This window comes from Anthonomus grandis, chromosome 7 (assembly GCF_022605725.1).
Source record: "Anthonomus grandis grandis chromosome 7, icAntGran1.3, whole genome shotgun sequence".
NCBI classification, from domain to species: Eukaryota; Metazoa; Arthropoda; class Insecta; order Coleoptera; family Curculionidae; genus Anthonomus; species Anthonomus grandis.
Window position 1 is genome coordinate 31,327,573 of NC_065552.1, and position 26,159 is coordinate 31,353,731.

A 26,159-nucleotide genomic window follows, 5' to 3' on the forward strand; every position below is an offset into this window, starting at 1 on the left:
GAGCATATAAGGAGAATCACTTACAATAAACAGCAGATATGTGCCAATTGTAGGTACTGCCTAAGACTAAATTTACAATACTCTGGGTCAATATTAATGCTTGAAGCATACAAAGTAATAGCACATGCTATAAATTGGTGAGTTTTTGAATAAGTTTGTGCAAGGTAGCAAACATTTGTGTTCCTACAGTTAACTGTTTACTGAAAAAGGTAATTGACTGAGGAGATCTGAACAATTATACAGGGTGGTCCAGTTCAAACGTCATTAACTTTAATACGTGATAGAGAATTGAAAGAGAAATAGTCTTTCATTATAAAATTTTTCTCAGAAATGTTTAATAACAAAGAAACAGGGTGTTAAAGTTAAGAATAATTATTTGTTTATTTATCATAACTTTTAAACTACCAGTTCAATTGTAATTAAATTTCGCATGCAGATTATTGTAGTGAATTGTCAATTACTCATGAAGCCAATTTTTAAAAAAATTGCCAGTGGCGTAACATACGGAGGGACGTGGTCGTTTTTTGTCTCAAATCTGCGAGGTGAACTGTTAGATTCTTTATTTAATTAAAAAAAAAAAAAAAGGTTACTCTTGCAAAATTATGATTTAACGCGCTGTAAATAAAGAAGTCACTTGGTGCTAAACTAGGGCTGTACGGAAAAACAGAACAATCCTTTTTTGTCGCTTTTTTTTTCATATCTTACCAAGTACTTCTAGCAAACAAAATGCTTGTGTACGATCTATTGGAAGACAAAAAATAAAGACCTGCCTTTCCAGGTTTATGCGCGTAGATCCAATATTCATCACCTTTGTAGTAGTATTATACTTGTATACTATACACAGTTTTTAATGTACCGTAATTGTATTTCTTGAGCATTTATTTGGAACAATTGATAAGAGCATCTTTTTGGGTTTTTGTAAAATTATGCGGTATCCATTGCAAACTAGTTTTTTCACACCTTAATGATTATTTATATATAATTGATCCTAGTACTCGTAATCCCAAGGTGGAACCATATAAACTTTTTATTGCTAAACTTGTACTGTGTTATTATACGGTCATTGATTATTGTTAAGTTGGGACTGTAGGGATTAATTAAAAGTTTCAAATACAGATATTCAACAGACGTTGGCGACCAGGTGCTAATGAGTATAAAAAAATTTCACAAGATGAGATCGGGACATAGTTCTTCTGATGTTATAAGGATGAATAGTTCAGCATGCTTTTCTCAGCTGGTTTTGATTCGATATGCACTCACTAATATAAATACATCAGTGTTGTATTTCAAGCAATCATAATCAAGGTTCTATTGTCCAAGAGGAAACAAACCGTAATAATAAGACAATTATTGAAATATCCACAGATAATACAATGAATTCGGTAATGTAATAAATAACAATATCAAACTCACTAACTAGTGCAATCTAAAACTAATAGTATGTAATACATTAAATTCTTAAACAGCTAACAATCTAATTCTATTTGAAATTACTCAAGGTTATGACAAACAGATCAACATCAATCCTTAACTGAACATCATTGAACCAGTTGCATGCTCTATGTATAGGCTCTTTCTTGGCCAAATTACACTGTCTTCTTGTATCGATGTATGGAACAACAAAGTTTAAAGCTGATAAGCTTTAATAGAATTTGATTGTTGCATATTTTACATAAAAACACCAAACTCTCATAAACAGCAGATTGCCGAAGAGACAGTGCATCAAATCTTGAAAGCAATAACTGCTGACTGAAGCCCCTATCAGGCTATGCACCATCCAATCTAAAACTAATATATTTGTAGAATTTTCGTTGCACTGATTTGAGCCTGTGAATATCCACTGCATAATTAGGAAACCCTAATAGAGAAGCATACAGTAGGCATGATTTTACTAGGTCTTAGAAGATCTTATGATGGTATCTATATGAGTATTGAAGGTGAACTTTCTATCAACACAGACCCCCAGGTCATGAACAGAGTCACAATTTGAAAGTGTGGTATCATTTATTATGTAACCAAAGTCTATCTCATCTTTGAGCAAGGTAATTGACATACATTTCTGAAGATTAAGTGGTAGTCTCTTAACTTCACACCATTCGTAAATCCTATCAAGGTCAGCTTGCATCTGCTTGCAGTCATGACGACTCTCTTCATAAGACGAAAAACCTTCATGTCATCTGCCAACAGTAGAAACACTGCCGATACTCTTAGAAACGTCATTGATAAAAATCAAAAACAAAAATGGAGTAAGGTTGTTCCCCTGGAGGGCACTACTTGAGGCAATGTAGTTAAATGATCTAAATCCATTGAATTCCACAAATTGCGGTCCAATCTATTGGAGGCCTTGGCAAAATCTGTCTGGATTACATCAAGTTGGTATTTGCAATTTATAGCCTCATATATGCGTTTCGCAGAAATGATGATAAATTAGTGAATGTTGATCTACACTGAAAAAAACCATGCTGATTAGGTCAAATACGATGTTTAATTTGTTGAAACAGGTTTCTATAAATGCAGGTCTCAATGACTTTGGAAAGTTTGGACAAAATGGAGATTGAGCGATAGTTCTCCACTATATTTCTGTCTTCTGACTTAAAGACAGGACGAATTTTTGGTTATTTCGTTGGAAAAAGTGCTTGTACGTAGTGACAAATTGAAAAGTATATACATATAGTTTAGCAAAAGCAAAAGTACAATCACGTAGGAGAAAAGAAGAAACACTGTCAAACCTAGGATTCATACATCCCTCTAAATCTAGGATCCATCAATACAAATCCCATTAACTTTGATACTAATATTAGAATAGTTGGTTTTCCGCCTTATGAAATTTATTTTTTATTAGCGGTAATACTTATTACTATTAACTATCATATAATCTAACTATCATAACTAACATAACTATCATATAACGTGTAATCTAAAAGTAAGGTGAATTTTCAAATTTAGCGGGCTACACCCGTTCGATCTTCGATGATTTCATTTGGTTATGTTAGTACACTTGTCTCGAGCATATGTCCGAAATTTCTGCAGTCGCAAAACCCAAAGAGTTTGAATTAAATTTCGTGTGAAAAATGGAATCAAGTGTTCCAAAACACTTCAAATGTTAAAAGTAGCATACGGTGAGTCTACTTTAAGCTAAACAATTGTTTGCAAGTGGTATGAACTCTTTTAAGAAGGCCGAGAAAACACCAATGACGAACCTCGCTCTGGACGTCCCAGCACGTCAACAACTGATGAAAACGTTGAAGGAGTAGAGAGAATAGTGTTGGGGAATCGTCCAATTACCATTAGAGAAATTGCTGATAATATCGGCATCTCGTTTGGTTCGTGTCAAGCAATTTTCATGGGTGTGTTGGGCATGAGACGTGTGTCAGCGAAGTTTGTTCCGAAATTGCTCAATTTGGATCAAAAGAACTGTGGCATGAGCATCGCTCAAGAATTATTGAATGACATCAACGACGATCCAGAGTTACTCAAAAGAGTCATAACGGGGGTATACGGTTATGACGTCGAACCTAAGAATCAATCGTCTCAGTGGAGGAATAAATTCGATCAAATGTGAAGGTTTTGCTTACAGTTTTTTTCGATTGCAGGGACGTGGTGCGTCATGAGTTCTTGCCACAAGGTAAAAGGGTCAATAAAGAATATTACCTGCGAGTTATGCGCAATTTGCGCGAAGCAATCTTTTAAATTTTTTGCTAAAACCAATACACTAATGATGCCGCAGGCACCATTTCCCCCTGTGACTTCTTCTTGTTCTCGAAACTGAGACACCATGAGACCATGGACCATGAGAGGACGGCGTTTTACAACGATTGATGAGATAAAGACGGCATCGAAGGACGAGCTGAATAAGATCGCAAAAAGTGATTTTTGGTAATACTTTGAGGATTGGAAAAAGCGTTGGCACAAGTGTATTATATCCCCGGGAAGGGAACAAAATAGAATTTGATGAATAAATGAATATTTAAAAAAAAAAAATAACAGTTCACCTTATGTTTTGATGTATCTGCTCATACTATTCCTATATCAAAAATATTTTACTACTTTGAGGTTACCGAGATCCAATTTAAATTAACAAGTTTAATCCCATTAAGCAGCAACCCGACTAAGAATAAAGGTTCACACCATTGAAATGAATAAAAACGACCTGTTGCGACATCATTTACTGTGCACGCGAGATCTCTTATCGCACTTCGCCGTCGTCAAAACGAGCCTTTTGTTCTTCGTAGAATTATACAAAAAAAAAATATATTTAATAGAGGATATTCTCATTTAATAAAAACATTTCGACACTGCTACATTGTCTTATTCAATGCGAAATGCATTTTAAATTTGTAAGTATATTGCCGCAAGTACCTCGAAGACGAGACTATAAAGTATCACACGTGAATATATTAGAAAGTGTACACGATTGGCTTGTTTGCAAAAGATTTTATTGCAATTTATTATCACCGGTGAGGTTATCTATTCGCTTAATCTTCCTCAAGTAATTGACAGTTGATGAGAGATTGCTTATGAAGCCAGTTATGCATTCATATATTCCTAGGAATTATACTTTTTCACCTAATTTCAAATTAAATATATATTTTTGTAAGTTAAGGAGTGAAAGTATAATAAACTTAACCTCCCACTAACTATTAGTGATTCTTAATTTCGTCTCTCAGTAATTGTCTTGAGAAGTGAAAGTAGCTTAAAAATAATGATTTTATCATTCATCGCATATACATGCAAAGTGAAATTTTCGACGAGTCCCGAGGTGAATGCAAGCAAGAGAAAAGAAAGTAAAACGATAAATTAATGTTGAATACAAAGCAAGAGCCAAGCAATTGAATGTACCTATTAATTATGTGCTTATTATTTTTCCTGTGAAAGATATTTGTTTTTAATTACCAATAGAGTTTAATAGCCGTTAAAATAATTATTAATTTAATGTCCCCAACTTTGTCCTTCCCCAAGATTCTAATTTTTTGAAAAGATTTTTAAGAAATCTTAGCTAATTTTACTGTTAACAAACTGACAGTATTTTTGAAAAAAAAAGGATAACACAAAGTCTCCCAAGGTTTATATAGCATAGCACCACTGCTCCAGGTGTTTTATTCAATTTAGAGCATTATTTAGGACATCTAAATATACTTATATACTAATTTCAAGCATGACACTAACAAAAAATTCAAACTTAGGTTAGAATATTACTATCAGAAAACATAAAAAGTTCCATAAAATAGAAGATGGTAGAGGTCGTTACCCCTTAGAACCTTCCTCTCGAGCCTTTGGTAGAAGAGGACCGAAAGAATGGCCTGCTAGGTCACCAGACTTAACGCCGTTTGTTTTTTTATATGATTTTTTTTATAGGGGCATATAAAAACGGTTCTTTCAGAATTGGTATTTTAAGATGTTCGGGAAGAATTTGAATATAGACTTCATTTTTGTTTAGAGAACAATGGAGAACACTTTGAACATCTCATAAACAAAACGTGTTAATAAAATGAATTTTTTGTAAAGACCATTATTTAAACAACTTATTCAGCCATGATTGTACCGACTACATATGCAAAAGTTTAATAAAAATAATATTAACCTAAAAAGACGTGTGTGGATAAATTTAATAATTTTAGCGTTAACGTAATTAAAACATAATTTAATAATGTCTAATAATAAATTTAAAAAATTACCCCAGACATTAACGTGTGTCTAACATCTGTTTAGACACACTTACTATTAACTGCATTTTGGAAGAAATATACTATAATTCAGTTTCACTCTCAGTGTCGTCATCCAAGTTGATAATTATTACGCTCTCTGGGTATTAAATCGATATTTAGGGACGATTTTTCAATTCGGATTAAATTAATACTGTAACAGAAGAATTTAAAGTTGGTAAAACATTATTCCTATAATGATCTCAATACCGTATGACCCATTTCTGCCGCCAAGTTATGACAATAATATTGCTTTTTTGAATAATTTTTTTCAAAGCAAATATCATTCCTCATCATATAATTCTGGATGCTACCGTTGGTGTCATTGGTACACGTCATTAAAAGTTTGACTGTGATAACTCGCGTTATCCATTACTATGACACTATTTGGAGGAATATTGGGTAATAATTTATTTTTAAATAAATTTTGTCTGACAATGCTTAAAGCATTTGTGCATAAATCCCTTGTTTGTTCCAACATGAATTATAGTAATTCGCCTACCTTTATTCGATGGAGCTTTGGTTGTGCACTTGCCCGATGAATCTACCCAATGTTTATCTGGAACTTCATGAGTGTCATACCACTCCATGTTCCATAATGACTCGCCGTTTATTAATTTTGAAACCATTTTTAAGCATACGTTTTCTGAGGGTCTCACGACCACAATCTATTCCTGAGTTGGCTGTACATAGCATACATTTTTCTCCTTATAATATTGACATCGGACGGAATCTTTCCTCTTCTTTATTACTGGTTGACTAATGATTTCCCATTCCGTTTGTCAACTCTGCTGCTTCCTTTACTGTATTATATTTTGAAAAACCACATTCTAGAAAATTGGAGAAGATATCAAAAGAAATTTGGCAAATAGTTAACGACTTAAGGGGAAGCTGTAATAAAAAGAATGTTTATCAAAATCACATTCTCTTAATAATTATTATTGTACAATTGTGGAAAAATTGGGACAAGATGTAAATAAATACTTTTGTCTATATCATACAGATGTTCAAGAGTTTAAGAGTATTTTAGGAAAAATTAAAAAACTCTAAACTCTACTCCGACCCATCTCAATGTTGCCAACACTCTCAAAGATTGTCGAAAATTTATTTATTATGTTTGCTTTAGGTATAAGAGCAGTACTAGTGATGCCATTTTTAATCTTTTGGACAGACTATACTTGGGTCTAAATGAGGGACAGATGACTGCATCAGTGTTTTGCGATTTTTCTAAAGCATTTGACTGTGTGGATCGCCGAATACTGCTGCTGGACCTTTTTTTGTTATTCATTTAGAGGATATGCTCTTGAATGGATTGAACCAAATCTAATTAGAAGTAGTTGGTGGGCGACACGAGATGTCATCTGTGTGCAGGATTGATTCTGCGGTTCCACAGGGGTCAGTTACTGGTGTTTTATTGTTTCTTGCTTACATAAATGACTTAGCATTCATCAGCATGAATGGATTCATTACATTGTTTGCTGATGATACAATATTGTGGCTAGGAACAAATCACACTACGTTGACAGAAACAGTTCAGAAGGATATAAGCAATATTAAAAGATGGTGTAATGCAAACAAGGTTACATTGAACATCAGCAAGGCAAATTCAATTATGTTTCAAGGGGATATTGCAGGTCCTTGATTAAATGGAGAGCAAATCGCAAATAAAGTCTGCACCAAATTATTAGGCATTTATATTGATTCTGCCTTAAAGTTTAATTTCCATATTGCGACGCTAAGAAAGCAGTTGGCCTTTGTCTGTTATGCCATGAAATTGGACCTGGACCGTCCCACGCTTCCAGAAAACAGGCAATTAGATATTTTGCTCGATTTACAAGAAAATCAACATAAATCAACTCGACAAGTTGCTGCAGGTCAGTCGGTTAGTAAATCATGTGTTCTAAATTATTTGCATAGTATCCACACAAAATTCATTTAATTCAGAAGCTTATTGAAAATGATTACATCCGCAGAATAAAGTTTTGCGAAATAATGATGAATAAATGTAATGTAAACCCACAATTTTTAAGTAAGATTGTTTTTTCCGAGGAGGCAATTTTTTTTTTAAATGTGTCTGTGAATAGGCAGATTTTTCGTTATTGGGCACCAGAGAATCGACACTGGAGTATGGAAAGTCACACAAAATTTCCCAAGAAGTTAAACGTATGTGTTGGTCCCTATTCTATTGAGGGCGCACTTACCTTTGAAAAATATTTAGAGTTGCTTCAAAATCAGATAGTACCTAGTTTAATTGCACTTTATTCAAATGGCGAAAACCCATTTATACCGGCAGATTCGATATGGTTCCAACAGGATGGCGCCCCCCACACTATTCGCGAACAGTACGAGATTACCTTAACAATATTTTCCCAAATAGACAGATTGGCAGGGGGCGGTATTATTGAATGGCCAGCAAGGTCGCCATTGGATTTTTATCCATGGGGTTATCTAAAATCTAAAGTTTATTTTGACAAATCTGAAAGTTTAGAAGAATTAAAAAATAGAATTAGAGCCGAAATACAACAATTCCGACCTCAAACAATAAGTAAAGTATTACAAGAATTTGAATATCGACTTGGTTACTGTCAGGAAGTTAATGGTCAACAATTTGAACATTTATTTCATTATTCATGGTTATTTATAAAAAATGTAATCGCAAATTTCTTAATAAATATTGAGGTTAGGTATAGGACATGGTATATAAAACATACTTAAAATTTTATACAAAATTAAAAAATAAAATAAAACGGGTGTTTCTATTTAAAAAAATTAAGTTGATAGTCGTAGCTTATTTTTGGTCCACCCTGCTGATGGTGAATTCATACATGAATTCACCATCAAAAAAATCGCGACAAAAAATAAAAATTTACGTGTCCGAGCGTTTTTTTTTCGAACACACTCCTGAATTTTAAATGAATTTGTTCCAACTTGCTCGTCCTCACTGTATAATTACTATTATAAAGAATTATTAATATATAATTAGGTATTATATTCTTCACCTGAACTTATACCGCTACTTAATATTCTAAGAAAATTATTCTAAAAACTATATACTAATAAAAGAAATAATATTAAAATGAAAGTTAATAATCTCTTATAGTCGTTATAATTTAAAGATAAAATAAAAACTATAGGTATAATTTTAATGCCTAAAAATATTTAAATGGTATTATTGTAGTCTTCTAGGTTTGTACCTGGAGTGGCCGAGTTTCCCACTTTTTCCAGTAGGTCTTTATTGCGATAAGCATTTATAATTACTTTCTTAGATCTATGGTACGACTATACAATGCATTCTTTTTCATTAACGAAATATCCTATATTTACTTAGATCCTCATCGGTACCTCAATACCGTCTCCGTTGACCCATTTACGTGGGTGACACTAACTCTTCTTCCATAAGCTCCATCGACTACAGCATCACGGCAGTACCACGTCGTAAAAGTAGGTCGATGCAATAATCCGCACACACGATCGACGGCGGCGGTCGAGTCTCCTCCAGCACCAGCAACATCAGACCTAAGTGGGGCTCGATTTACCATTCCCATTCCCTCGTTTTCACGCAGACACTGTCGCCTTTTACTTTATAATATTATAAACTTTAGTCAGTTCTGAATGGTACCTCGTTGCGCCGCGACGGTTTTCACTTATTAATAATTAATTACGCGAAGACTTGTGTGTTTGTTGTTTGGTTTTTTGGTCCGGCATGGGCCCGATCACGAGCCCTTTGCTACCATGAGCCCCGCGTCCTGTGACGCCTTAGAAGTAGAGCGTTATATCGGCGCGTGTTTGTTCACAAAACATCACAGGAATTACCACAATAAAAATGTCTCCGGATATGTGAATTATCAGGAGGCGTGGGCCGGCGGGGCCCCACTGATTTCTTTTAATAATAACCATCGCAGACCGGTGCAGAGGTATGTCAGGGACGAGCAGCTGGCCCAGTTGGCCCAGCATACCCAAGGGGCTCCCCTGATTGTCACGAAGAACCATAATAATAATTTTCGAGGGCGTAACAGCTACGTGCCGCAACAAACAAAAGTTTTTGAAAACTCTAAGAGGTTGCAAGTAAACAAAAAAGGCCCCCAAGTGGATACAGCCAGCGTGACTAGTGACGAGAGCTACGGTTCCCAGAATTCTGAGCCTTGTTTGCCTAGAATACTCAAGCCGAGAAAAAGGCGAAAAAAGGACAGAAAACCGTTAAACAGGAGCTACAATGACCATCAGTACCCATCTCATCAATATTTACCTTATGTAGAACCGCCTCCAAGCTACTCTGATGACAGCTCGGAGGTGCCTAAGCTGCACCACTCCTTCGAGGAAGTCGAAGAAGTTGAGGATGTGAACGGCAACTTGCCCAGCACCTGTCAATGTCGATATTGCGATCCTAATTGTCAAATTTGGGATGTCGATAGGAGCTGTTACTCTCCCTTTTTGACGCCTCCAACTAAATCGTTTGAGTTTTCCAATCTGCTTCAGTCATCACCGGATTTGCCTTATGGATTGAGTAACGAACTATCCCGACTTTCCCTGAAAGAATCTTGGGAGAATCCACACAAGCCGGTTTTTTCCAGATCCTCTTCGAATAGTTCCAGTTCGTGTAGCGGTGACTTAGAAGTGTCCACAGAAATAGTCACGTCCCCAAACGGTCATCGGGACATCGAGATTAAGTTTTGGTTAAGTGGTGATCGAAGTGTACAGAGTGATGTTGGTAGTTGACAACACGGGATTTTTGTGGATTAAGGTATACTGAGGTGTTTTTGGGGACGGGGTTGTTTTTTTCTGTTTAAAAAAAAGGATGACCCCGTCATAAATGAAAACGAATGTGGGATTCGGTGTCGTTTTTAATTTATTTAAATTATTGTCTTCAAATGATTCTTTTTTTTTGTATCTTTTAAGTTAGTGTAATTAAATTTTTGATTTAAAAATTATTGCATTTTTATTTGGGTTTAGTTGCGTCCATTATGATTTCATTTAAGAGGTTTGATACACAGCATGATGTCAATACTGAGTTTTACGAATTACAGGCAGATAAATTTTATTTTTACTGAGTCCATGCGTACCGGTAGTTAAATGAAATATTTTTTATCCCTTTAGAAGATTTTTCTATAATTTTACTCTATCTAAGAGATTTCGTTATATTTCTTGAAGCGCTCTTAGGAATATAGAATATTTTGCAGTTCTGGCATAAACTGAATTCAAACCCATATTAAAAACTAACTGCTCATTAGAAGATTCTCAGTTCAATTACGCCCATTTGGAAGTTAGATCTAAATGAAAAGAGTACTTGTCATATACATAATTTCAATCAATTCAATTTTAGAATAATATGTAACATAAGATCATAATGTGGTTGTAATCACTATCATTAATTACCGATGGCTAGTAAACTAATAAGCAATTTTGAAATTAATTTTCGGTTTATGAACTCATCTTAATGGCAATAAAAAAATTAATTATGCGTTTATCGAGCAGTCACGTACCTAATATTCGATACAATAGGTACGCACTATTTAGATTGATTTTCCATGTAATACATATATTTCCAGGTGCATCAGCAGCGCGACTATTTAATGCATTTCGTCTTATATAAAAAAATAGGAAAAGGACTGGCTTTAGTTAGCCATGGTCAAAATTTTCTTTATGTTTGTGTATGTAAATTAGATTCTTTAAAAAATTAAGTATATTTTTAATTTTGTCTTTATTAAAAATCATAATTTCTTTGAAATCTTCTACTAGGTTACATGCTTTTTTGCTTGCTTCGAAATTGGGTGTATATTATGCACATAGAGGGGTTTTTCTTTAGTTTTTTCTTGATAGGTATGCAAGTTGGAATGTATTTTTAAATATAAAACCTATAGTTTTTTGGAGTTTATTGTTATTTTCCGCAATATCCCAGCTGCTTTATTCTAAATCATCAAAAAAATTGATATCAAAATCCCTTCTGCTGTCTATACATGGTTTTCAAAGTTAAATCGGCAATATTGCTAACTTCGTTATTATTGAAGTCGGTTAAACCGTCGGAAAACTGTTAAATAGGAGCTACAATGATCAACAGCATCCACCTCATTAATATTTACTCTATGTGGAACCGCCTCCAAGCTACTCTGATGACAGCTCGGAGGTGCCAAAGCTGCACCACTCGTTCGAGGAAGTCGAAGAAGTTGAGGATGTGAACGGCAACTTGCCCAGCACCTGTCAATGTCGATATTGCGATCCTAATTGTCAAATTTGGGATGTCGATAGGAGCTATTACTCTCCCTTTTTGACGCCTCCAACTAAATCGTTTGAGTTTTCCAATCTGCTTCAGTCATTTTCATCCGGTTTTTTCCAGATCCTCTTCAAATAGTTCCAGTTCGTGTAGCGGTGACTTAGAAGTGTCCACAGAAATAGTCACGTCCCCAAACGGTCATCGGGACATCGAGATTAAGTTTTGGTTAAGTGGTGATCGAAGTGTACACAGTGATGTTGGTAGTTGACAACACGGGATTTTTGTGGATTAAGGTATACTGAGGTGTTTTTGGGGACGGGGTTGTTTTTTTCTGTTTAAAAAAAAGGATGACCCCGTCATAAATGAAAACGAATGTGGGATCCGGTGTCGTTTTTAATTTATTTAAATTATTGTCTTCAAATGATTCTTTTTTTGTATCTTTTAAGTTAGTTTTATTAAATTTTTGATTTAACAATTATTGCATTTTTATTTGGGTTTAGTTGCGTCCATTAATGATTTTATAATTTCATTTAAAACGTTTTATGCACAACATGATGTCAATATTTAGTTTTACTAATTACAAGCATACAGATTTGATTTACTGTGTCCTTGTTTACCCGCAGTTTAATGAAATATTTTTTCTCCTTTTAGTAGAATAAAAGATTCCGATACATCAATATTTCTTGAAGAGCTCTTAGGAATATAAAATATTTGGCAGTTCTGGCATAAATTAATTTTAAATCGGCATGAAATACCAACTGTTCATTAGAAGATTCTCAGTTCCATTACGGTCCGTTTGGAAGTTAAACCTAAATGAAAAGGGTACTTGTTATATAAAGTATTTCATATATGAATAATTTCTAACATAAGGTGGCTGTAACCACTATCATTAATTACTGGTGGCTAATAAACAAACAAGCAGTTTTTGTCGGTTATAAACCGACTTAAAAATTAATTAAATTACTTTTTTTTTAACGTTAATTGAAAAAGTCAGTTACGCATTTTTACAGTAGTGACGTAATACTTCGGATAAAAGGTACGCAATACTTAGATTTACTTATTTTCCAGGCGCATCAGCATAGCAAGTTCATTTGGTGCCTTTTGATTTATATAAAATAATGGCAAAAAGACTGACTTTAATTAATCATGATCTAACTTTTGTTTATATTTTTGTTTGTAAATTAATTTTTTTTAGTGTATATTTTTAATTTTATCTTCATTAAAACTCATAATAGAGAAGAAATAGTCCATACTTGCAATGGAGTCGTAGATTAAGGTAAAATGAAAATCCTACAGTCTCTCTCCACTTGAACATAATCAGGTTCATTTAGACATGTTTCGGACTCATAATTTCTTTGAAATATTTTACTATGCTCTTCCATTTGCTTCCAAATGGAATTCATTACATTGAAAATGTATGAGTCAGATAATGTGACCTCTTTCGGTCTTTGACATTTGGGTTTGACGTTTTTTTACATACTAAATGTTCTCAGGAACTACAAGTTTTGTAAAAGACTTTTTGGATTCACATAAAAGCGGCGCGTATTGCTGTGGTTAATTAATTTAGTTATTATTTTTTAGGTTCATTACAGAAATTTTAATATTATAGAATATATTTTTTTAAACAAAATTTAAAAGGAAACAAAAAAAATCGAGCTTTGCGTCGAGTGCCAAGATGCAGCAGATCGAATTGTCGATACACTTGGTATGAGTATCGAAAGCATATAGATTGTTATTCGTGGCAGTTGGTATATAGTTGGCACAGAACTGCATATTATTTAAAGTATTGATCCTGGAAGTCCAAATGAAGAGGTATTGCTTGAGAAGTGTGGTTTCCTTTTACCAGAATATAAGTATAATATCAAATAAGCTCTTTTGAGACCGGGATGATTCAGTTTTTTGTCGTAAATAAATATAGTTTTTTTATTTTGGTATTACTCAAGATAAACATGACATACACATGACATATTTTTTCCTCGAAAAATTAATAGAATAACTTGCTTCAATTAATATGTTGTATAGTTAAATTAATAATAATTTAAGTAATTGAATAAAAAATTACCACATTACACAAAAAATCAAAATATTCACTTAAAAAAAATAATATATTTCACGCATATATCAACAAATAGGTTTTAAGTAAAATATATATTTTTGTGACGAATTTATAATATGTTAGTAAATTCATCATAATAGGCTCCTATTTTATTACGTATTACGTAGAACGTCACTGTTTAAATATTAAAAAATATATATATTGTAAATACTATCTTATAACTGCATTTATTGGAAAAGGCATTAGTTACTTTAATTAAATGAAAAATATCGTTTAAAATGCATTTTAATAATTCTTTTAAAGAGTCTGAAAAAGCCTATAGCATTAATTATAGAATTTACATTTAAATTAATTACCTTCAACAATACGCAACGCTGTTATGTTGATCCCAAATATTTTCACACCATCATCATTTTTGATAAAATTACCATAATTGTTACATTGTCAGTATATTTTATGTTATTTACTAGTTTTATTTATCAAGGTTTTCTTGGATTAAAAAATTATTTTTTTAAGACGCATAGTCGCCCATACTTTAATAATATCTCGCTAGGTATTAAAAAACTTTTGGTTGCCTTTTTACAGTATTTAAACAACTTTATATGACTATTAACAGTATTTATATGACTAAATTTTTTATCTATTAATTTATAAGAGATTTAAATTTTTTAATTTAAATCTCTTATTGCAAGGATTTAGCGATATTATTGATGCCCTTTATGTTAGTACTTATGCTATTTTGCAATTTCTAGGTTTTTTTTCCGCTGGATTAAATTGTTTATGATTCGAAGCACTTGTTTGCTAAGTCTCCTTGTATATTTTCGTTTTTAAGTGGAGTAATTCAGGAATCTGTTTTTTGTCTGTCTTTTTTTTATTGAGACCTTTAAAAATATTAATTTTTTGGTTTTAGAAAAGATTTCTTCTTTTTTTTGTTGCTTCTTTCACGTACTTCATTTTTACTTTCTGTCACAAATATTGTTCTCCAATATTTACATTATTTTTCTGCAATCATAAATTATCATACAAATGGTGTTCTATTTTTTTTAGCAGCCCTTCATCAGAAAATTTGTTTCAGAAATCGCTCCCCTCCTTATTCAAGTGAAGATGCATCAAAATTCCTTTTTTCCACCAAAAGACATCTGATTTCCTAAATACTATGAATTATGTTTCATTGAGTTATTTACAATATTTGAATTTATGGCCATCATTTCTATACTAATGGTTGAATTTCTCTGAATTTCATTGAATACTGCATCTACTTATTTCATTATAAAGAGCATCGCTTTTAGAGCTCACCAGTTACCCCAGAGCCTTTATAAGAAGAAAGATTGTTGAAGAAGAGACTTTACTTGAAAGAAAATTTTACTTGAAGATAAGTAAAATCTTCAAGCTTTCGTGGAAATATAAAACCTATAGGTCTTTTGCGCAACAAATGAAAGATTAGCATTGTAAATTGACCAAATAACCTAGCACCCTGCTACACTTAGTAAAGTTTGAAATGTGATAGTAAGCAGCACCTCTTCACTTTCAATACATCTTAACATTTCAGATTTTACTCAAACGTTTTTATTGTACTACTGCAAAAAAAGCAAATAAAATAAAGGAGAAAACGCAATGGGACACGCACATTGCGAGATGGTACATTTGCACATTTTCTTTAGGATGTCAAAAACTTAAATATTAACTTAAACTTAAATTCTTATTAAAAGAGGCTGTGGTTCAGTTTCGGCAAAGAGTTTCAATCATCAGAACTTTGAGACGAGATTGAACTGAGCTCTTGTACAAAAAAAAACAAACCAACAAACGTAATGTGTTTACGTCCTGCTTCAAATAATTCAAACTGTTAGTAATTATTAGTTGTGACAAATTAAAGCATAGGCCAACATACAAACGAAATGTTTAATTGCACACCAAAACTATGGAATAGTACTTTCAAATTATTATTCTCCTATTATCGTAGAATGGTTGTCGTAGAAAATATATAGTTCAGATATAGTTCTTGTAAGCAGACCCTTGCTGCGTTTATCTGGCAGTTTTTGGTTAGTAAGTTTTGATCTGTGGAAGCTAAATTGATAAAACAAACGTTAAATGATTAGCAATAATTAGCTCTTAAATATTAGTAATATTTACCAAAGCTCTAAGCTTCATACTTACGGACATATCTTGTTGGTAAATAGTTTATTTTCTTCAAGGAGGTGACGTTACCAAAAGCGGTCATATCTCCTTTGAGAGTTCTTTTACAGTCATTATTATTAGAAGCAATATTGAAATGTAAATAATTTACTATAAGAATGTTTTTACATTTTGTTAATAGTGTTAACCGTTTTGGAGCTATGACCATTTGACAGCGTTATTCTAGCAGTTTTTTGTTGATAAGTTTTTATCTACTGACCGCCATGGACCATAAGATAAACTTTACTTGATTAATATTGATCAGCTCTAATATATTGAGAATAATTATTAAAACCTTAAACCTAATACTTTTTGAAATATCTCACCTGTTAAATGCAATGTCTTCTTCAGTAGAGTGTCGACATGAAAATTACTCATATCTTTTTTGGTAGTTGATCTACAATTATGAGCATAATATCCAAAATGGAAGTAAAATCTATTTTCCCACAAGAATCTTTCAAAAAATGTATATTAGCATTAACAATCCTGAAGTTATGACCATTTGAAATTTGCTTCACGCTGCGTTTACTGAATTACTGAACTTTGAGCCCCTTTATAACATACACTGAGTAAAAAGATAGGAAAAGTAGAATATTGATAATAGTATGTTTGGTTTGAAGTGATTTAATTGGTCAAAGAACTCTCCATAGCGGCTAAATGGTCTATTGGGACTCACACCTACTTGAAGTTCCCTCAGCAGATTCGATATTAAAGGTTTCATGAGATGTGTGTCACGGTTTTATCCTTTTCCATGCATAATTCAACATTATATGTCAGGTTAAACTTGGCTTATGATTCTGCAGAGCTGTTATGTGTTTCTTGCTTAATCTTTTAAGGGAGTCTTTACCTTTCTTTGTAGTTATCAATATGAATACTTTGACATGGTTAAGATTTGGTAATCTGTCCTTGAAAGTTGCTTGAATTTTTCAGTTGTTTTAAGAGGTTTTAAATTTATGAAATCATTCTTGCAATTATTTCTGTAGTCCAATTCATCCATTACTCTCACGGCCTTTCTTTCCATGCTGAATATTTTTTTTAAAGATGAATAATGCATAGGAAATCTCAGACTCAATGAAAGCATGATAGACGGACAAAAGAACAAACTCTGCGACCAGATTCGGAAAGGCATACATACTAGAAGCCAGCTTTTTACATAATCCGTTCATATGAATATTCCATATTAATTTATAATGAATCATTTAATTCCTGCATATCTCTTATTGAAAGTTAATTTAATTGTTATTAAACCAGTTTGTACCTTTAGTTGGGTCTCGCTTATCATAATCTGGATTCCACCATATACCATATTGGCTATATTGTAACTCTGCTAAAGCTGGACTGCTTTTGAATCCAAATTAATAGTTAATTAATAGATGTTGTTTTCCGTAAGTTTGAAACTGTTTTTCCGTAAGTTTTGAAAAGGTAGCGACTATAGTCTGGCCGATAATTATTAAATCAGTTTAGCCTTTTTTATGTACAGGAATAACTCTAGCAAGTTTAAGGATGTTTGGAAAAGCACCATACTTACTTACTTCAGAGTTTACAAATTTATCTCTTTCTAATGCAGCTTTTTTAGAAACAGCTAATTTTTTTATAAGCTCTGTGATAAAGGATTATCTAGTATTAGAATATACTGTCCTTAATCATAGCTTCCTTGTAATTCCACATTTCTCTATAGGTGTGCATTGTAGTTTGTTGGATTTCAGCTGCTGTTCTTCTACTGAGAGTGTCCTGAAGTAGCACTTACATTAGCACCCTGCATTACCTATTTGTAGTGCATAGTAATAACTAACTAGATATTTCACTCCCCATACCTAAATTACTACTTCAAAGTTAGATGATCCACGAAACGTAGCAACCTAACACAGGATGAATCTAGAAGTTTTTTATCGAATACTTAAAAGTCCTTTTTATATTAAAAAAAGTGATAAATAAAAGGCGAGTTACGTTGATACCACATATGTATGTAGTGAAATCACATTCAGCAACAAATTCATCGTTGCGTACATCCTTTTCTCTTATCATACATAACAAAAACATGGTTGAAGTTACTGTTTTATGTTTATTTAGATTGAATCCTGCTGTTTTAATAATAGTAAGACATTTGTTTTTTAATTGGCAACCGTTATATCAATCGTTATCGGATTCTAAATATAGGAGAGTAGCGAGATTGTTTTTGCTTAAACATTTAAAACAATAACAGGAAGAGAAGTTAGCTTACGATAATTTATTAATTCTAGAGACATTTTTGATATGGGCTTGATTTGTTATATGTGAAATATTCAACTATTTAAAACAAAAACCTATGTGATGACTTTATATTCTCATGGGAAAAAATTATTAAAATATCAATTGGTACTAGGCATTTTAATATTTAAATATTAAGTACCACTAATCAGTAACCATAACGGTAATATATGTCCACCATTTTAACGTTTTCTATTAGGGAGTTTTCATGAACCACTTAATAACAATGATTCTATTATTATCTCGAAAATTGAAACTTATTTATTTAGTTATTTAACTGGATCCCACATGTGTCATTTCACATTTCGAAAATAACATTAGATACACAAGATATGAAATCATGATCATTAAATTTAAATGATGTTAACAAAAATTTTCACAATTGATCATGAGAATTGTACTTAACCTAAATTAAATTAATCTATGACACGGAGACTTGAATTGATAGAGAGAAATGCCAGTGAAGTCACAATTGATATCATTTGCCAATCTGAACAAACGGCTCAAAGGACTATTATACATATACTTTGTTTGATGGTAAAAGATATGGAAAAGAGAATTATTTCTAGTGTTTCCGCTTGGGAATTGATGCTGCTCAAAAGATCAGGACAGTGTAAGTCACCTGAAATCAGTTTAAATAATGTGCATAAATCAGAAAACTTTCAATCGCCTTCTAAACTCCTTACATTGCACATTGCCCTCATATGTCCACTGTTCCATTAGGAATAAGAAGCCTAAAGCCACAATATCTCAGAAACTTATTCTGTTAGTACCGAACTGTACTGTCAATATGGACCTGGTAAAACGGAGACCACACAGCATAATTGAGCAATGACTTTACTAAGGAAATATAAACAATTCGTACTGAAGACACAGATAGTTCAGCAGAATTGCGGAAAATAAACCTCAATCTCTAGCAATGAGTGAATCAATGTGGGATTGAAATGAGAGCATACCATCCAAAACCACCCCCCCAGGTGGGCAATCATATTGACCCTGTTGATGTCTGTAGAGTCTATATAATAATTAGATATTATTGGTGACTTCTCCATGAAAATGTTATGCAATGGCATTTCCCAGTGTTCAAAGACATTTTGAACAGACCATGCAACCAAAGTATTAATGTCAGTCTGAAATTTGTCATAGTCCTCAATACTCTCAATTTTCAAATAAATTTTCAAGTCATCAGCAAAAATAGTGCTTTACAATGTTTAAAGCACTTGAGTAAGATCTAATAGATATAAAATAAACAAGTATGGTCTAATATGGGACTCTTGAGGAACTCTGGACAGAACTGAAATCTCTTGTGAACAAATTTGTTTTATTTGAACACATTGGGTTCTACCAATCTTTCATAATGTACAAATCTTCCTGAAGTCTGGATGTTCAAGCTTGGAGCTTGCTAAAACTGGGACCTCTCTAGTATAAGACTTTACAAGACTTGGTTGTATATGGTTCAGTGGTGTATGTTCTTCGCCCAATATTTTAGATAATTTTATTCTTTTATGTAAAAATACTAGCACCCTAGTTATGACCAGCCCCTATTTAGGCCTTAATTCTGATATTATTTTTAATAGCGATTTGTCACTATTTAGACCGTTACTCCAACAAAACTGTTCAGTGCCAAATGGTTGATGCAGCCCTTAAATATAGAATAGTGGATTCATTTAATTGAAGTTACAGTTAAATTTCTAAGACAGTAAGAGTTAAATTTCTACAAAAACAGTTAAATTTCTTAGTACAGCAGAAGCTCATAATGGATACTTTACTCAAATTTGTGTCATCTTATCATGTGGACATTCAGGCAAATCTTTGGCTGGCAAGTGTGGATTGGCCTATAGAGATGACTGCCGTCAGTTATTTACAACTGTGAATATTCTTATTTTGCTTTATATATATAATTATACTATAATTTCTTCGTCCTACGACTCAGCCTTTATTATAGGGCTTTTAATTTGGATTAGTAGAGCGGCAATCGGAGAAATGGTCTCAACACACTGATTTTTGCACCCAAAACCCGAGTTGGCCGGCCGTGTATATTGGTATATCATCATATATCAAAAAATTTTCATATCTATTTTTCATAGGCCTTTATATCTTGGATCTTTCATAACCCCCCTATTAGAAACAATAAGGTTTTGGTTCAGGACCTTAACAGGAATGCTTGTAGTTATCTCGCAGTGATTGTGTTTACTACAAGTATCTACTTTTTATATTTTGTTTCATAAAATATTATAAAACCCTATCCAGTCTTAAAAAACTCAATTGACTCACCCCATTTTTAGTGCAATTTTTACAAAAAAAATAAGAATTTTTGAATGAAAAAAGAAAATTACCCTGATCAACAACTGTACTGTCCTTGACTTATGACGTCAATAAACGCTTATTCATTGAGAAAATTATTTGGTATGTTTTCATGGAAAAATTCGTTAGAAAACCTCAAAAGGAACCTTAGAACATTAAAAGGCTAAAATTAGTAAACAACAACTTTGAGCCCAATATTTGCACAGGGGTAACGGAGATGTTGTTTACAAACATATTCATCGATTCCCTGTTGTCAAGTTTAAACGCATTTTCAAAAGAGGAAATTTTGAGATACATATCAAAACATGTAATGAAGTTGAAGAAGTAGTTAATTCATAGTTACCCATTGACATGTAATAATGTTAATTTAACTTATTGGTTTTAGATTTTGGTTTGGAAATAAAAAGTAGAAATAGATATATGTTATTCTAATCGCAAAAATTAAATCTTCAAAGTAAAAAAAATATTAATATTCTTATTCTTAAAACCGCTTCTAAAAAATTTGAAATGGAAACACCGCAGGCAAAATCTGGCTTTCTGCTTGAGAAAGGAACAAGGTTGAGTCATTTCAGTGTTTTTGTGCAGTTACGATAGTAAAAACTTGTGCGGTTTGTACCGCACCATGAGAAAAAGGCGATTTAAGCCGATCTTTTCACAGGTAAATACCGATATTGTCATAACACCATATCAAGGGACAACCGTCGTCAAAAACGTAGAATGATAAAAACTTAATAAGAAACCTATAATAATTATAAAATATTTAATTTCCATAAAAATGGTTTTTATTAAATAAGTACCTATACTCTAATGAAGTACGTTAAAAACACATAAAGAGTTCATAAATCATAAACGGTAATATTGTTTTTAATTTAAAACATAATTTATTAATAATAACTATTTATCATGTAAAGATTTTTTTGACGACGTCACTGGTAAAGATTACTTGTGATACGATGACCGAGCGGCGCGGCGTTGCGATGTTGTTGTCCTTTTCTCTAATATACGTTATCTACATTCATTTAACTATAAATATTGACTTCTTTATAGAGTATCCTATCATATTTTATTAAAGAGAAATAGTATGGTTTGACCTATTGCTTATAATTATATTTCTTAAAGAGAGAGATCTAGAAAAAAGAGTCGTATTTTAGCGGTTTGGACTCAAGTTGCTTACTGCACAGGCTATTGATGACTTCAACTATTAGATCGCATTGCTGCTTCATCTCATAATTGAACAAAATATACATAACCTGAATACTTAATGACTTAAAAATTGATGTCAATAATTTTCCTACCATTTGTGAAACCTTACGTTTAAAATTTAATAAATTTTTGATTTAATGATTAGTTACACAAATCACACAAATCTATTAAAAAATTGCCACATGATTCTACAAATCTACACAATGAGAGGATTGAAGAGTAAAGCATAGTAATTACAATATCGTGATCTGACATGCAACCTAAAACCATGCAGTTTGTAAACGATTTGGCGCTTTAACTTGCGTGTTAACCAGAAATTTCAATGGAAACGGTATCATTAAAACACAGTGACTTAGCATACGTGGCTTACTTTGTCAAACAAAAGTAATTCGAATATAGCTTGAAGAAAATTAGAATAATACTAGTATTATTCTAATTTTCTTTCTCTTTATAGCAGAGGAAACTGGTGCAAACTGAAAACCGATTTTATTTTCCGTGACTCAAAGTAATACACAGGTGTGGTGTTCTTTAACGCCTCTCTAAAAATTTGAACCTCATTTTAGATAAACACATTATTAATGATTTTTTGAATTTTTAATTATTAAGAGGTCTGAATGGTTTGTCCTGAATTTTTATTGTTAAGAGGTCTCTTTGAGAAAAATGGATTACTTTTTTGAATTCATATTAGATATGTGGTATGAACGTTGTACTGCAGATCAAAGTGTTAACCCAGTGAAAAGTCAAACAGAATTGAGTTTTACTTATACCTAGAGAAAATAAAGATAAAGATAATTAAGTTTCATAACATGACTGCAGGCTGTCAGCCATTTATATGTTTGGATATTCTTATTCTGCTTTATATTTTATTATTTCTTTATTGGATGTTTGCTATTTGGATGTATATTGACGAAATCCCATACGAAGTCTTAAATTGAAGGTAGAACGACAATATCTTGGCCTTTTTTTAAATTGGGTTAGTACAGAGGCAATAGGAGAAATTATATTCCTGTCTTCTTAATTTAATATTTATATATTTGTTATTGTAGTTGGCTTCCAAGACCTTAGTTGGCCAGTCCTGTATATTGGGATATCAAACAACAAATTTATATCTATAGGTCTTGATAATTACATTACTAGGATAAATTAGGTTTTGGTTTAGGACCTTACGAGGATATATAGGCTGTAAATATGTCGCAGTGAATTTTTTAAATAAACTACCACCAACTGTTAGGACTCTTGGAAACAAGAACTCCAAAATAAAAACGACAAAATTATTTAAAAAATTAAAATATATAAAATATTTTAATTTTTCAGTGGGTAAAGGGACATAAAACCAATGGTCTTAGAGTATGTTTATTTTATAAAGTTATGACACGTGTTTCGCCCTAAAGCCTCATCCGATCCAAAAGTAGACAGCAACTGCAGTATAAAAAAACAATGCATAGACACAAATTACTTAAATGAATTTTAAACATTATTAAAATGCGACTTACCGCTTACCAGTAAAACTACTAAATATGAGGCATCATCCTAAATTAGTCGTAAGCGTTCATACACATTAAGTTGAAAAGTTAACAGTTAAAATAAACAATATAAAATGTGATCAAAGGAAGAGAAAGTATACTCAAAGTCTCACAAATCAAGCGTCTATTTAAAAGGTTACGCGTTTCGCCGCATTAGGGCATCATCAGATTGATTGTCACCGTTATTGAGTGATTAGGAGTCAATAACGGTACACGATGTTGTAGACATATTATATTTTATATTTTTATTTATGTTAGTGAGAGTAAGTGTGTAGTTTTTGTATTTAGATGAAGTCTAATGATGCCCTAATGCGGCGAAACGCGTAACCTTTTAAATAGACGCTTGATTTGTGAGACTTTGACTTTGAGTATACTTTCTCTTCATTTGGTCATATATCTAAGTCTCTTTGAGAATAATGGATGATTATTTTGAATTAATATAAAATGTTATTGACGCGCACATTATATCAGAAAAAGTTTTACATTTTTTGAACCCAAATGAGTTTGTACCGATTCCTAGAGCCACAACAAACTTATTTTTTAATAAAGTTGAAAATACTTTATAGATAGGACCGCACTCACTCTCGAGTTCTTCTACACTAATACGTATAAGTTATACCCCATGAACCGGAAAACGCATTTACTTTACGATCTACCTAAGGTCCGTAAGATTGGCTATTCGTCCTGTAATTTTTTTTTATATTCACCTTGTTATTTGCTATCCTCGTGGCTTAAAAAAGTCTTAAGAGACATACATTTAACAACCTTAACTCCACTAAAAACCCCCTGAAAAACACCCCAATATCGGGAAAACGACGTTAATATCACTTAAATCATTTGAGTCCTCGATTTGTCACTTTTTCTATTTTCGTACTATAATATCTGGAAGAATCACGCATTTACTACTAATTTTAAGCGCCCGGTATAGTAGAGCAAAATTCAAATTAGGCGCCATAATTATATTTTAAATTTCCCGCTGTTATCACAAGCCAATTTTTACGTCCAGTTAGTACTACACCTCAACATTTAGAGGGCGCAACAGATAATGGACGTCCATTGACTCTTATGAGAGTTTCCTATCTACGAAGTATAAATATGTAGGTATATGCGTAATCCACAGCCGATGCTGTCCCTTGTCACTCTTTTGCTCGAACTTTTTTCATGATTCAGCATTTTACATTTTCTTCACTTTCATATGTTTATTTACACTTTTTTAAGTTTCATGTTCTTTAAAAATTTAATAAACTGTAAGATAATCAGTCTAATATGACCCCAGATCAACTCAATTAGCAAGAAGCATTAAAAACCTCCTTCCAAGTATATCAAGAATTGCGTTGATCTCGGCTTGATTTCGTTAAATAAAGCATCTTTACCTAAATTAACTATAGAGTATCTAATCTATCCATTATTTTTTTAAATCAGCCTTATAAAAGGGATTTAGTTTTAATATGGATTTATACTATTCTATTCAAACGGACTATAGAATTGATTGGTAAAAATGTATTTTAGGACAAGTACTATTGCCAATAACTTTGATTGAACCGTGAGTTTATGGACAAAGTCAAAGTCAAATTGCCGAGCACGACATAAAAATAATGTAGTGTCACAATTTAAAAAAAATATATATTATACCCCTACAAGTTAATAGATGTTTTCTATTGCACCTTATACAGTGCTGGCATAATAGCTACTACTTTTTATATCTCTTTAAAGCTTGACTAAAAGTCATTCTTATGTCAAATTCTCCATTTAAAAAAAGTTAACTAATTTATTTATTTAGCCTTACTTTTAGCTGCCCATTTACAAGAAATTTTATTTTTACATTTGATACTAACATAAAATACAACTTAAAATTTAACTAAGTTTTAAAAATAAAAATCTATGGCTATGAAACTTGGTAATAAATTAAACGTATATTTATTATCAAAAAATAGGCTAGGATTAGGAGAGAGCTATGGTTGTGAGAGTATTACAATTGATATCGTAAAATAAGAGAATTTTATTGCAATTATAGCACATTTTGTGAATGGGGACAACAAACAAGGGGAATCAATTTTAACTTGTAGAAGTTAAGACAACCGACGTAGCGTTAAAGTAACTTCATTAAAGCTGGTAAGCAGGTAAGCCTTTAGCTAGCATGACGTTCAGGGTAAACACCTTCCTCCTTAAATATTTGAAAAATCTTCTTTGTACAGACTCAAATCAATATCTGACAGAAATGTTTACAATTTCTTAATATGAAATCCAACGATCTAAGCGCACTTTCCACCATCTGATCAATATATGGAACAAAAGATAATTTATCATCAAATACCGCTTCCAAGTCTTTCACCACAGCAAGCCTATTTAAGAAAGTACCATTGATATAGTAGTTAAAGGGAATTGGGATTTTTAACCGACCATAAGAAATAATGTTACACTTTAAAACATTAAGGACAAGGCCATTTGTTATACACCAGTGACAAATTGCAATAACATAAGCTTGAAGGGTGGCGCAATGTTAGTAAAAAATCTTATACAATATCGTCGTCTTAAAATATCGTCTGCATTGGCCAGCATTTTGCATCTCAATAAAGAAAAATCATTTATGAAGATAATAAATAACAGTGGCCCCAGATTTGGTCCTTGAGGCACACCTGACGTTGGTATGAGAAGTGCTGACCTCATACCTTGAATTTCGACAAACTGCCGAGGCCTATAAGGTAGGATACTAATAACCTGAGAAGGTTGTTAGAAAAACCAGA

General features: G+C 32.5%; 2 protein-coding genes and 1 long non-coding RNA gene across 4 annotated transcripts in view; 2 read left to right on the forward strand and 1 right to left on the reverse strand.

Annotated features, from left to right (window-relative positions):
- LOC126739009 (uncharacterized) overlaps positions 1-26,159 on the reverse strand; it is a 156,628-nt gene that overhangs the window by 88,144 nt on the left and 42,325 nt on the right. The window lies entirely within an intron of this gene.
- The window catches only part of LOC126739006 (CCR4-NOT transcription complex subunit 6-like), a 110,417-nt gene that overhangs the window by 24,828 nt on the left and 59,430 nt on the right, over positions 1-26,159 (forward strand). The gene's annotated exons all lie outside the window — the stretch shown is intronic.
- On the forward strand, positions 9,245-10,627 carry LOC126739008 (uncharacterized). Its single transcript, XM_050444533.1, has one exon. It carries the CDS (start codon positions 9,435-9,437, stop codon positions 10,416-10,418), a length of 984 nt encoding a protein of 327 aa, XP_050300490.1. The 5' UTR covers positions 9,245-9,434; the 3' UTR covers positions 10,419-10,627.